Raw genomic sequence first — 13,422 nt, 5'->3', positions numbered from 1 at the left:
AGGAGGAGGAGGAGGAGGGTTGCCCTTAGTTTTCGAAGTACGGTAATACTATCGTCAACATCCATCACAACGTACATTCTCACTATCTTCACATTTGCTACAGCCAACCGTATAATCGCCGCATACCAACCACACCACCACCACCAACCACAACCACCAATCACCAACCATCACAACCACCAACACCAACCACAGGCACCACCACCAACCACAACCATCACCACCAACCACAGCCACTACCACCAACCACAACCATCGCCACCAACCACAACCACCACCACCAATCACAATCATCACCACCAACCACAACCACCAATCATAACCATCACCACCAACCACAGCCATCACCAACCACAACTATCACCAACAACCACAGCCATCACCACTAACCACAACCACCATCACCACCAGCCACAACCACTACCACCAATCACAACCATCACCACCAATCACAACCACCACCACCAATCACAACCACCAATCACAACCATCACCACCATTCACAGCCATCACCAACCACAACCATCATCACCAACCACCACTAAAAACAACCACAGCCATCACCACCAACCACAGCCATCACCACCAACCACAACGACCATCGCCAACCACAACCATCACCACCAACCACGACCGCCAGTCACCATTCATCACAACCACCAACATCAACCACATCCGCCGCCACCAACTACAACCACCTCCACCAATGACAACCACCTCCACCAACGACAACCACCTCCACCAACGACAACCACCTCCACCAACCACAACCATCACCACCAACCACCACCACCGCCAACCACCAATCACTATACCTACCACCGCCACAACCACTACTTCTTAATAACCTCAGAGTCCGGAGTTTACTTAGATATCTGTAAGGCTGAAATATTAGAAGAGTTGCACATAATGTTGGCACAATTAAGGATAAGTAGTCCAGTAATGTTTCTTTATTGAAGTAAATAATTCCAACTCACTTTCGCTCTAACTACTATTTGATAACATTGTGTAGGTAATTTTATTTTTTAAATATTTAATTACCATCATCACACAATAGTCCGTTCCCTTTATATCTTAATTGTAACTTCTTCGTTGCCCTGTATTTGATTATGCTAATAAGATAGGATTCAAGAGAATTTGTATAAAAATGGCTGAATGCTTCAGGATATGACATCAGTGCTAGTACTTGATTTATCGATTGTAAAAACAAGCACTCTTAGTATGTGCTACCTTGTATTGATACAGTGATCGATAGTGAGAACGGATGTTCCCCATGTATTAGTAACGCGATCGATTGTGAGAATAGATGATCATAGAGTGTACTGTCATATGTTGTGATCCATTGTAAGAACAGATCCTTGTAGATTTTATTGCCATAAGCCTCGTTGACAAGATGCTAGTTTAGTATCCGATAGTGCTAAAAGCGACTTGTAAACTACCCCTCTACTTGCCCAATGTTAACAGAAAGTTAGTCAACTTACTTCCAAACTATCTTAATGTCAACACTTGGTTTGCCTTTAGCTAAGTTAACTTGCAACTAGTACTAACGGCTACTAGACTAACCCCATGTCAACGAGTCTATACGTTAATGCTGTGATTGATTGTGAGAACAGAGACCCAAAGTGTGCCGTGGATCCGTGAATTAACTGCCCCTGTTTTCTTTCAGATCATGTAGAAGTGACAGACATGAGAGTGAGTGTCTGTCGTGACGCGGTGAAGGGAAAGTGTAGTCGGGGGCTGTGCAAGTACTACCACCTCCCCGTCAGCCTACCGCCCGCACCCCCAGACGCCCACTACCACTCAGCAGCAGCCCGCCTCGCCCACGCCTCCAACCGCCCACACCACAACAACAACAGCAACAACAACAACACCAACATCCTCATTCACAACGACCTTGAAAATGATAACACAATTCTGAACAGGATGTCCTCCGTGTCAAGTAACATCATGTGCAATTGATGAGGGGGGCGCCTCCGCCTCCCTCCGAAGCCCACCTTCCCTTCTTCGTCTGTCGAGAAGCTGAGGACGAAGACGAGAGAGAAAGAAAGAGAGAAAGAGAGGGAGAGAAAGAGAGCGAGAGAAAGAGAGAAAGGTGGTAAAGCAGACAAGCATCCCCTATAGCAGTTATGTTGTTGTTGTTGTTGTTCCACCTCGCGAAAGTAAACACCACCAACGACGACAACGTTTATCCCCACCCCGGCCGAGAAGACCCGTTGACGACCGACCTCGCCTCGGTACGACTGCTGCAGGGTTGTCGACCCCGCCCCTGCCCTCCCCGCCCCCCCTTGTAGTCACGGCGGCAGCGGCGGTGGCGGCAGAGGCAAGGAGACACCTCACGGCAGCAGCAGCAGCAGGGGAAAGAAAAGAAAAAAAAAGGGCAACAACAACTTCAAGCCGTACGAGATCACCACCACCACCACCCAAAAAAAGAGAAAAATGTTTGTAAAATTGAGGATGCTCCTACTGTGAGGTTGGTGGTGGTGACGGTGGTGGTGGTGTGGTGGTGGTGGAGGTGCCCCGAGGAGGCCAGTCAGGTGCTAGCACAGCCATGCTCACAACATGTGATGTGTCGAGAGTGTCCTTACCGACCCTGCACTCGGGGCCGGGTTAACTCCAGCACTCGTGGATATTTTTTCAAAACGTAACATATGAAATTCATTTCAACTTTGTTTTAATCTCTTTTTATATAATGGTAAGCTAGGAAGATGATGCCCTTGTAAAGGGCACAGATTAATTATTTTATACTGTGTAACAATACAGCAGACTCTTGGACTGTCTGTGTACTTCACGTGCCAGTGAAGCCCCCAGCCCTACCACGGGGGGGGGCCCACAGCTCCTTCAGGGCTTTTCCCCTCGACCCCACACTGACGCAAGTACTCGCGTACCCACAACGCATCACCCGTACACGTGTACCTACGTAGCGGGGTGCCCTGCCCTTCCCGACGAGATGAGCCAACAGCCCAACCGCCCCTCGCCCCCTCCTGCGCGCGAGGGTGCTGGGCCCTGCTGACACACACAGAAGAAGACGCGTGCTACATCATCGCCACGCAGCAGCAGCAGCACCCCCGAAGAAGAAGAAGAAAAGGAAGAGAGAGAGAAAAAAATTAAATTTAGGAAAAAAATAATACAAACAACACTTCAACTTCGACTGAACAACGATACCGCCTGCAGGAGAGTGCAGACCCTCGCCCCACCAACGGCGTCGGCAAAGAAAACGAGAAGTGGCCATGGAGAGGGACGTGAGGTCCCGCCTACACTGGCCGACCCTCCGTCACGTACTTAGCCCCCCACCCCCTCCTCGTTGTTGTACGGCAACTCCTGCGTCAGGCGGGGCCTTCCCACCCTCTCCTCCCCGCCCTCCACACCAGGGACTCGAAAAGGCGGTGGTAGTAGTGGACAACCCCCGTGGCGGCCAGGCGGCGCCGGCGCACCCGCTGCTGGTGCTGTAGTAGCCGCCACTTCAATTGTTAATTGAAGCACAGCGCCGAGAGAAAGGGGTGACGAAGACGACGACGACGACGATGACGACGAAGACGACGCAAGACGAAGAATTGGGAGTAGGAAGCTTGAAGCACCGAGTCCCTGGGTGGAAGTGGGACGCCCATTGCCGCTCGTGGGGGATTGGGCGCCAAGGTGGGACACTCTCTACATGAATCTCCTCCAGTGTGGTACTTCTGGGAGCCCTATGGGAGAAGTGAAGCCCTTCTCTTGTTGGCCAAGTCTAGGGTCACATGTATGCAACCATCAGATAAAGCGAGAAGCTCAAAAAAAATGAAGAAGTTGTTTCGGGAGACAGCACAGGAATTTGGCCTAAGGTGGACAAAAGGGACGAAGGAGGAGGAGGAGTAGGAGGAACAGGAAGAATTTGACGAAGACAGAAGAAAAGATGAAGTAGAAGAAGGTATGACGAAGAAGGAGACAGAAGAGGATAACGAATGAAGTAGAAGATGGAGAAGTAGAAGAGGAGGAGGAGGAGGAGGAGGAGAAGAAGAGGAGGAAGATGACGAAAACGTGCACGGGGTTCCAGCAAGGACCGAGCCGGAAGGAATCTCTTACTGCAAATATTTCATCAAGTTTTTTGGCCTCTTTTACACGAATTGGTCTCTAGTCACTTACCTTTGTTTTATTTCCTTTATGCCATGACTATCTCGGTGAATTTAAGGGGCTGTGAAAACTTAGTACAGTATGTCTGGTTTTATATGATACTCATATGCAAAGCCGTATAATATGTATGTTGTAGTACTTGTAATGGATAAATTTTCATAGTTCCTTGTGTTATTTTTACATATATGAAACTTCAGTGTTTTATTACATGTAAAGTGCCACGATTTTTTAATGTTCCTGTCATTGAAGCATCTAGGAATCCGAGAGTGGATATTAGGGAGGGTCGAAGGCACTGCTTGCACAAGTCGAGGCTAAACGAGTCCCCCCCGCAGGGCTACAACACCAACAACAACAACAACAACAACAGCAATACCCCACGCTCCGGCTGGCCTTGATAAAAACAACCCACCAACCAAATACAACTACAAATCCCATACGCAAATTGCAAAAAAACAGCAAAAGTCAACTAAAGCCACACAGCCCAGGACAGCCATTTCAATCTGCTTTCCCTCGATATCCCCACAGCGGCGGCGGCGACGGCGTCGGCAGCAGCAGCAGCAGCAGCAGCGGCAATTCCGAGGAAATGCAGCGGCGACAGCAGCTGTGGCGGCGTTCCCGTTGATGTCTTGAGCAGCATGATAAAGCACCCGTTGCCTGTTCCCAGCTGTCGTGACACTGGCACGTAGATCAGACCGCACTCGCCGCAGCTGCTGTTGCCCCTGCAGCTGATCCTGCTGCTGCCGCCACCGCTTCCGCCGTAGCCACAGCACCGCCGCAGCAGCAGCACCGCCTCGGGGAAAAACAGTGTAACATATCACTAGCGGAAGGTTTTAAGGAATCCTCTTGAAATTGATATTTTTGCTTTGCATTGTTCTGTCCTCTCAATTTTGCCATACGACGACGATGATCGATGATTGGGACACTGGATGGTATGATGCCTGTATGGGAGCTGACCACGCGGTGTCTTCGCCCGCCAGCCAAGTGGGTTGGTTCTGTCTACGCAATTTTCTGCATTGCAAGTTCTGCTCGTGGAAGCACCCTTTCGAGTTGTTTCTCCGTTTTTCATTTTGATCCTTTTTTTTCGTCTTTTTTTTCATCCATCGGATTCGTTGGTTCATTTTGGCCACTTCCATTGTCGACAGTTGCAGTCTTGTTCCATCACGCGGAACGTGCCAGGAAATTGTGAGCAGCAGCAGTAGCAGCAGACACTTGCCCATGACAAAGGCCCCCGGACTCGCACGCTCTCTCGCTAGTACACTTGTTCAGCCAGGCTCGGTCTGGTGCCAGGGCTTTCCTCCCTCACTCGCCAACCAAACTCCTTCAGCAAACAGCCAGCAATAGTCGTGCTACATCAGCAGCACCTGAAACAGCAGCACCTGAAACAGCAGCACCGGCAGCAGCAGCAGCAGCAGCTGTGATGCTGTCTGCTGTCGCCTTTGGTTCCTCGCCAGAGTCCATGACCAATTCCCCCCGCGTCCATTCGCCGCCGCCATAGCCCCAAGTCTGGCCTCCCCCATACTTCCCTGTGCCACCACGGCTCGAGCCTTCACACCGTTGGTCTCCATCAGCACGCTTGCTGTAACTTAGGTCTAACTTCAGCCATGTGATATATAAGGGGCGGTGGGCCGCGCTGGGCCTCGCCCTGCCCGCCCGCCCGTCCGCGCGGGAGGCTGAGGCCGCAGGTTCGCGCGCCTCGAGTTTACGCTCACAATCCGGCCATGCAGGGTACAATCTGGACCCTAGAGTCGCGCTTGCTTCACAGTCAAATGTAGGGGCTTTTCTTCAGAGTGCATCAATCATCCAAACTGCAGGCTTTATCACGTTACTGCTTCCTGGCTGCCCCCTGCCCCCGCTCTGCTCGCAGGAGCGGTCTCCAACAGCTGCCCGTCCGCGGCGAGGCCGTAGCCGCCGCCGCGACCTGGGGCGGTGCAGGCGACGAAGGCGGACGGGCGGGAGGGTGGGCGGAAACGCCCGCCCCACACCGCGCCGCGCCGCCTTCCTGCCGAGAGAGAGACGTCCCCGCCCGCGCGACGCGGCACTGGGCCGCCGATGCGAAGCGGCAGGGCGGTGGCCAACTCTTCCCGACACGACACAGCCCGAGTCCAGTCCAGAGTGGTGTGCGGCTGTGTCAGGTCTGGTCAGGCCGCCCCTTGTGTTGAACCTCTGGGGCCCCCCCCGCCGATCGGCCCGGTACACTATCGTTCTAGGCCGGGAGAGAGAGAGAGAACCCTCGAGGGCGAGGGTCGGCCTTTGCATGTAACCAGTTACGTAGTGAGTAGTCAATATAGGTACCCTAGCACCCTAGCTTTTAGCATACTGTGTAGGCTTGGGGCACACGTTCCCGTACACTTGCATGTTAGCGTCTTGCTTACCTGGTTGAACTGTATCAATGTGATTAGATCTCCTGTAACGTTTATATGATGCTCCTAATCACTAGATAGATGAGCTAATGCCCACCTGGATGGACGGGGTTGCCTTCCCGCCGCAACAGCCGCAAGCCCGCGCGCGCCGCCCGCACCGCCCGGCGCCCCGCCCATCCCCCAGCTGTCCACTCGCGCCCTTGGCAAGGCTCCGCCAACAGCCCCAAGTTGCTCCCTCCCCACCCCCTGCTTTTGTCAATCCAAGGGCACGGTGCTCCAGACAATGCTGCCAGCACCATGGCTCAAGCTAATTTTTTCTACGATTTTTTTTATTCCAAAATTAAGATAAAAAAAGAGAAAAGAAAAAATAGATATTATATATATATAAGAGAGAGAATATTAAGAAAGAATCCTATTTTTTAACAAAGTAGTCAACCCCCCATCCTCCGCGACGCCAGCAAGACCAAGGCTGCGACTCACTCGTCCTTCGCGGCGATGCGTGGGTCCTCCACGCACATCGGCGGAGGAGGAGGAGGAGTAAAGTGGAGGAGGAGTACCGTAGCGAGTGGAGGCGGGTCTGGAGGGCAGCTAGAGCTTTACTGGAGCCGTGGTCACGCCAGTCCCTGGCCCCACCCCCGGCGCCGCTCGCCCCCTGGGAGGCGAAGAGGAGGAAGAGGAGGAGGAGCAGGTGTGTGTATGTGTGTGTTTGCGCGCGTAGGGGGCGGGCAACCCCCCGGGGACGAGGGCACACTGGCGTGGCGTCGCCCCGCAGTAAAGGGTGTTCCTTGTGATCCTGTGATCCTGTAGGAGCCACAGCGATGTCCTGACAGATGGGCATGACCCTTGATAACCGTAAGGTCCATTATGATATGAGATGATAGTACTATTAATCCTAATTCTAATACTGATAATCCTATAGCCAGTTTGTTGACACAGGGGAGTGCGGAGCCGTCGGCGGTCGCGGGAGTGGCGTTGCTCGCGCGCCCGCGCCTTCGAAAGCACTCCCGCGCACGCGCCCACCGGCCCGACTGCCCGCCTTGCCTGCTGCTCCGCGCCCAGGCTCGGTCATGCATGCTCCTAGTATCTATTTTATTTTTACTTGAAAATATTTGTACACTGTAACTGAACTAAGCCAGTTTTGAGAAATCAACCTGTTTCAAGTCCACCCCGCCTTTGTCAGGGTTAAAATCTCAATATAGAGAAACACATTTCCATTGTTATTTTTATATTTTATCATTGCTTCTGTGTACCGCTTGTTTTGCAAATCATTTTACGCTGGCTTGGTTTTGAAATCACAAAATAAGTGAGGTTTATACTTGCAAAATTTTGTTCTAATTTAATTTTAAGATAACTACTCCAAACCCTAAACTATATGATTTGACTAAAGGTATGATAACCAGACCATGTGGGTCCGGTCCCTGTACTGTAGTAGCGTAAGGGCCAAGTTGCCCAAACATTTTGTGATATTTTCTTATTGTTATTTAAGTCGACTTCTCTGTTTTCTTGTGACTACGACGTTGTTACGTTACTTGTGTAGGTTAAGGTCCGCCGCGCGGGGGCACAGCTGTCCGACAGTACGCACCACGTCCTCACGCCCCTAGACCCCCGCCGCCCACCACCAACGCCGCCACCACCCAAGTGACCACCGCCCCGCGCCCACGCCGGTGCCTCGCCGCTTCAAGACGCTACTGGCGGCACTGCTGCATGGAGGAGGAGGCGGAAGGGTCACCTCACGTCCTTGGCCTCGCCTCGTCCGTATTTCCAGAGTAGAGTCCAACCCATCACTGGTGGCCACTTCGAAAAAAAAAGAAAAAAAGGCTCCACAAGCCCTGGTGCCCACGACGCTGCTGCAGCAAATGGGAGCAGCTGGAAGAGGAGCAGCAGCAGGGGAGTGGCGTGTCGGGCGTGGCGTGGCTTCGCCGGGCAGGCCTTCCGAGTCTCATGACACACACACTCAGCTGTGTGGTCGGGGTAGGCGCGGCTATAAACTGCAAGGGCGCGACGTTGCGGAGGGCGCGGCCCGAAAACCACAACAGCAACCACCCGACGGACAGAGAAAAAAGAAGAAGAGACAAGAGCAGCGCGCGCGCGCGCGCGCCGGCGGCGGCGGCTTTGCTTCGTGCGCCTCGCGCGACGACGGAAATAACACCACCAAACAGCAACACCAACAACAACAACAACAAAACGCGCAGCACAGCACCCCTCTGCGCTTGGCTGCCGTCGCTTCCGCAGGACCCCGGCCTCCACTTGCAGGTGCTCCGAGTTCCCGTTGGAGTCGACGGCAGTCGGGACGCAGAGGGCGACCTGTAACGGAACGGAAGGGACGGATGCTCGGGCGGCTCCAAGAAGAAGAAGACCTCCTCGCCGCCGTCGCACCGTCCTGACGACGACGTCAAGAAGCCCCCGGTGGCGACCCCCCGGTAGCGACCTCCGGTTCGCGCGCCCGTTGCCATCCTGTAGTGCGGCCGCCGGCCCAGTGTGTGACACAAGTTAGCATCCCCTTTTATACGAAGCAGCAGCAGCCCAAGGAGGAAAGCAGAAGGCGATACTTGTGACCTCGTTCAAGATATTGGCTTGCGGCCCTGAGCTGCGGTGTTGGGCAACACTCAAATGCTAGCGATAGTACTCTGTAGCCAACCTGCATTGTTACAATCATTTATCCATTTTAGATATGAAATTCTATCCAGCCATTTGTATATTAATATTGTGTTGATTACAAGTTAAATGAAGAAATATTGTGCATATCCAAGGTGTATGTTATTTGTACTATTGTGTATGCGTGAGGCCGGGAATTACTACTACTATTAGGTTACTATATTAATGATAATATCTTGGAAGGTGGAGGGGGCGGGGAGCAGGGTGCCATCTCAGAGTGGCACCCAGCGTCAGACCGTGCCAAAGTGCCAAGACAAGCAGAGGAGGACAAGGGGGAGGGGGACACGGGGAGGGGGGACATGGGGGGAAGGGGGACATAGGGAAGGGACAGTTGGAGTCAGCAAGGCAGCAGCAGCAGCAGCAAGAGCTCGTGACGTCATTCGAAAGGCGCTGCGAGATCCAATCAAAATGGGCGGAGAAGCGAAGACCGACTGTGCGGGGTGGTGGCCTGTGCTCAGACAGCGGGGTCGGCCAAATCAAATCAAACGTGCGTGTTGAGAGAGAGGGAAGGAAGGAAGAAAACAAGTGATACGAGTAAAAATAAAAAAAAAAGTATAAAAAATATACAAAAAAATATAATGAATTGCGTTAGATAATGCTCTTTAGCTGTAAATATTCTCCTTACGTATTTCCATTTTAAAATCAAATCAAAATGCGAAAGTGGCGAGCGTTGTGGTGACGTCATTCAATGCTTCCAGTGCAGCTTCCGACTCCCAAAGTCTGGACGGCCGTCGGTACCCCTTCCCCGGCCCCCCGCCCCCCAAATGGGGGGGAAATCTTGACACCCACAGGGGGGGGACCGAGGATTGCACAGTCTGTCAACACAGCGTCGGATGGGTCTTAGTGATATATCACGGATGAAATTCTCAATAATGCAAAGTTACATTAGTATTATGATACTGTTGACGAGAGAGTAATAATAATCTTGTTTTGGTCCACAAGATTTCTTAACTGAGCTGCAGTTGATCCCAAAGGTTAGTTGAAAACTTCAAAACTAGTTCCCGAACTGTGAAACCTCGTATATGATTTTCCCAATATATATAAATATATATATAGATAGATAGATATATATATATGTACACACATTATGCGTTATTTGTTATGGTAGCGGCCACAGTAGCTGGGATGATGATAATGATGATGATGACAAACGCAAACTTAACTCCAACAGTCAGGTACTAAGTTAACGGCGAGAGTACAGACCTGGTAACGATTCGATTTTTTTTTTCGGGTAAAGGGCGATGCTGAACGCAGAGTACGAAGTAAAATGAAACAATCAAGTAGAACCTTGTTAACGATGAAGACGATGTTAGGGCATGTTGATCCTGTACCAATATTATATATATATATATACACACAGAGTTTTAAAACCTAGTAATATTTATCAAAAGGGGATGGACTTTTTTTTCAAATATACTCGAAGAAGAATGAGACTTAAGAAGTTGCGTATAGAGCAAAAAACATGATGACTTAGTACTATTGAATAATAATAAAAAGTGTTGCATTATACGATACAGGGTGGTGCATTATATGATACAGGGTGGTGACAATGGCGGAACATCTCTACACGCCAACATTCCAGAGCAAATAGGGAGCCCCGCCCCCTCTACCGGGTCATGGTCACAACAAAATGTAGCGTAATAAAGCTCAAAGAAAAAAATTGAAAAAAATATTTTTTATTTACATTTCCTTTCCGGGGGGGAAGGGAGGGAAGGGAAGAAATGGCAAACTCCAAATACGAAGAGGTCATTTCACTCTGGGGCAAGAAAAAAAATGTATAAGATACAAATAAATGAAAATGTCATGTGGCTCTCAAGGCGAGGGTATTGCCTGAGACGCAAGAAAAATAATAGCAAAGGGACCTCACCCCAGAAAATAACAATAAAATAAATCGCTGGCCCTTGAGTTCTTTAAATTCTTCAGTGTGTATGTTCTGGCTTATCACTGTGACTTGAGGCAGGCTAAGTTACCTCGACCTACTTTAAGAGTCTCTTCCTGGCGCTCTATCCTTCGTGAAATGACCTGTTACTGTGCGGACGCAATTAGTCTGAATCAGTAAAAGAGTCCAGGTGAAAGGAACACAGACATCCCTGAGAAATGTCTTCAGCATGACGGCAGCACAAGAACAAGCATCTTCGGTCTGGAATACGAAGTATGACTGGAACAAAGGTGGTTTCTTCCATTCTCTCTCTCTTTAACTATTTCAGTACAGACTGTCGTATTTTGCGCCCTGAAATCCCTCCACTCCCCCAAAAAATGTATATACTGTACATTATATGTGGAGGGCACTTGGAAAAGAAAAGGTATTGAGGAGGTTAACCAAGACATCCTCAACCCTTTCAGCTCAGTAGTGTCCTTCCTTACGCTGGACAAATTCGTCTGGCGTCAACCAGAACAAAATATGTTAAGGTGCTACTGTAGCGAAGGAGTTAACTGGAACGGCCTTGACTGAATAAAATCGTTTGGCTTCGGCCAGACCTACATCTGGGTAAGTGGAACAGTGGTGACGGGGCGATTAACAATTCAAAAACCTTAAAGAATAATGATAAAAATCAATCAAATCCCTGATCCTGTATGCGATGCCCCGAACCAGGGTAACTGTGCCCTATTTTGACTAAAATAGAGAGATTTCAATTGTCATTTAACTTCTGAGACAGGGCAAGGTCTGCAGTCGCCAAAACTGGAGCACAGGGTTTAGGGGAAATGACTCAATTCAAAAAGGGTTTTCAAATGGCTATGAACGTAATGCGCCCAGGTGGACAAGCCCTGGCTGAAGCCCCAGTCACACCAAGCTTCCGACCTGTTTCCGACCACCTTCGACCGGAAATTAAGCGATCGGTCCGCGACACAAAAACCTATTCAAGGAATTGAATTGGAAAAAAGTTACTGTGGTTGATAAGATGAAAATCTATTTACCGGGGACTATTCAGTGTGTGTTGTAATCAATATATCTATTAATTTATCTATTTATTTTATTACCGACTATCATCGGCTTCCAAAGACTACCTGCAACTGGTCGCCGGTGGTCGGAAACAGGTCGTAAGATTGGTGTGACTGGGCCCTAAGGGTAAATGGGGTGCCTGACTTAGGTGTTGGTCTGGTGCTTTTCGAAAAAGAGGAAAGGAGGGAGGACCAGAACCCTCCCCCACTCCCACTAGTATGCAACATCACTTCCACAAATTGATCATGGACTACCGAAATTTGCCCCCCCCCCTCCTTTTTTAAGCAATACTAGAAAGGTAGATTTGGGCTAGATCATCGCTTTAAAAAGGTCTGCAATTGCTCAGCAGTCACACCTCGGGGAGCAGGCCCATTAGACAAAGGCCCACCCCAGATCTGGGCTATAACACACAAAAATGGGCCAGAGGTAAGGCACAGGGGAAGTGGGAGGGCCTAAGGTACCCATGAAGCATCCCAGGACGCGCGAGATCTTAAAGATTGAGCCAACTATTATAAGCCGTCCTCAGTTTCATCGTCTTTTTTCGGGCTGGGAAGGGGGATGTTGTATTGAAAATAAGTGTCCAAACCAGGGTCCATTGTAAAAAAAAAAAAGTCCCTGTCGAACACATCATACAGTAACCGGAGGAGGAGTAATGCAGGTACCAACCACACGTCAGCACGCAGCAGTCAGCATCATCTACCCCCACAACAACAGAAAACTTATAATTGGGGGACTCGACACTAACACATAACATCGACAACCTTCTCAAAGACTGATGTCATATGGAGACAGGCGGCCTTTCGCTGCCGCTGAAGATGCTTCACCCTAGGGAACTCAAATAGATAAATAAAATATTAATTAATCAAATGAGATTATATAATAAAGATGATTAAGTAAGAATAGATGTGAAAAAGACTAAGCCCGCCGAGTGATGCATCAGGGTAGGAGAGGACGGAATGGATGAGGGCAAAAGGGGAAGGGGAACGAAGGAGGGAGAAAAAAAGGGAAGGGAAAGGAAGAGGAACCAGGGAAGAAAGGGCAAGCAACGATGGGAAGGGAAGAGAAGATGAGCGAGGGAGGGGGAAGGGAAGAAAAGGGGAATGAGGGGAGGTGAGTGAAGGAAGGGAAACGAGGGTGAGGCAGAAGGAAGGGGAACGAGGGGGTGAGGGAATGGGAGTGAGGTAGAAGGAACAGGGTGAAGGGGAAAAGGGAGGGAAATGGAGAGGTGGGGAGGGGAGGGATACGGAGGGGAGCGAGGGAAGGATGGGGAGGGGAGGGAACGAGAGAGGGAAAGGGTTGGAAGCAGGGGTAAAAGAAGCGGAGAAGGGGAGTGAAGTAAGGGAGAGGAATGAGTGGGGGGTG

The 13,422-nt window shown here is 50.3% G+C and overlaps 1 protein-coding gene across 2 annotated transcripts in view; it reads left to right on the top strand.

Moving 5' to 3' along the window:
• Positions 1-9,693, top strand: part of LOC143021337 (uncharacterized) — a 58,679-nt gene extending 48,986 nt beyond the window's left edge. For both annotated transcript variants that reach the window (XM_076178759.1, XM_076178758.1), the window contains exon 3: positions 1,667-9,693. In XM_076178759.1, coding sequence (XP_076034874.1) covers positions 1,687-1,959 — 273 coding nt within the window. In that variant the 5' untranslated portion in view covers positions 1,667-1,686 and the 3' untranslated portion in view covers positions 1,960-9,693. The remainder of the gene's footprint in view (positions 1-1,666) is intronic.
• The last annotated feature ends 3,729 nt before the right edge of the window (positions 9,694-13,422 follow it).

The sequence above is a fragment of the Oratosquilla oratoria genome, chromosome 42 (genome assembly GCF_046742065.1).
Source record: "Oratosquilla oratoria isolate Oo_2021 chromosome 42, ASM4674206v1, whole genome shotgun sequence".
Classification (NCBI taxonomy): Eukaryota; Metazoa; Arthropoda; class Malacostraca; order Stomatopoda; family Squillidae; genus Oratosquilla; species Oratosquilla oratoria.
The sequence above is the reverse complement of the archived record's forward strand: the minus strand, read 5'-3'. Positions and strand labels throughout refer to the sequence as shown.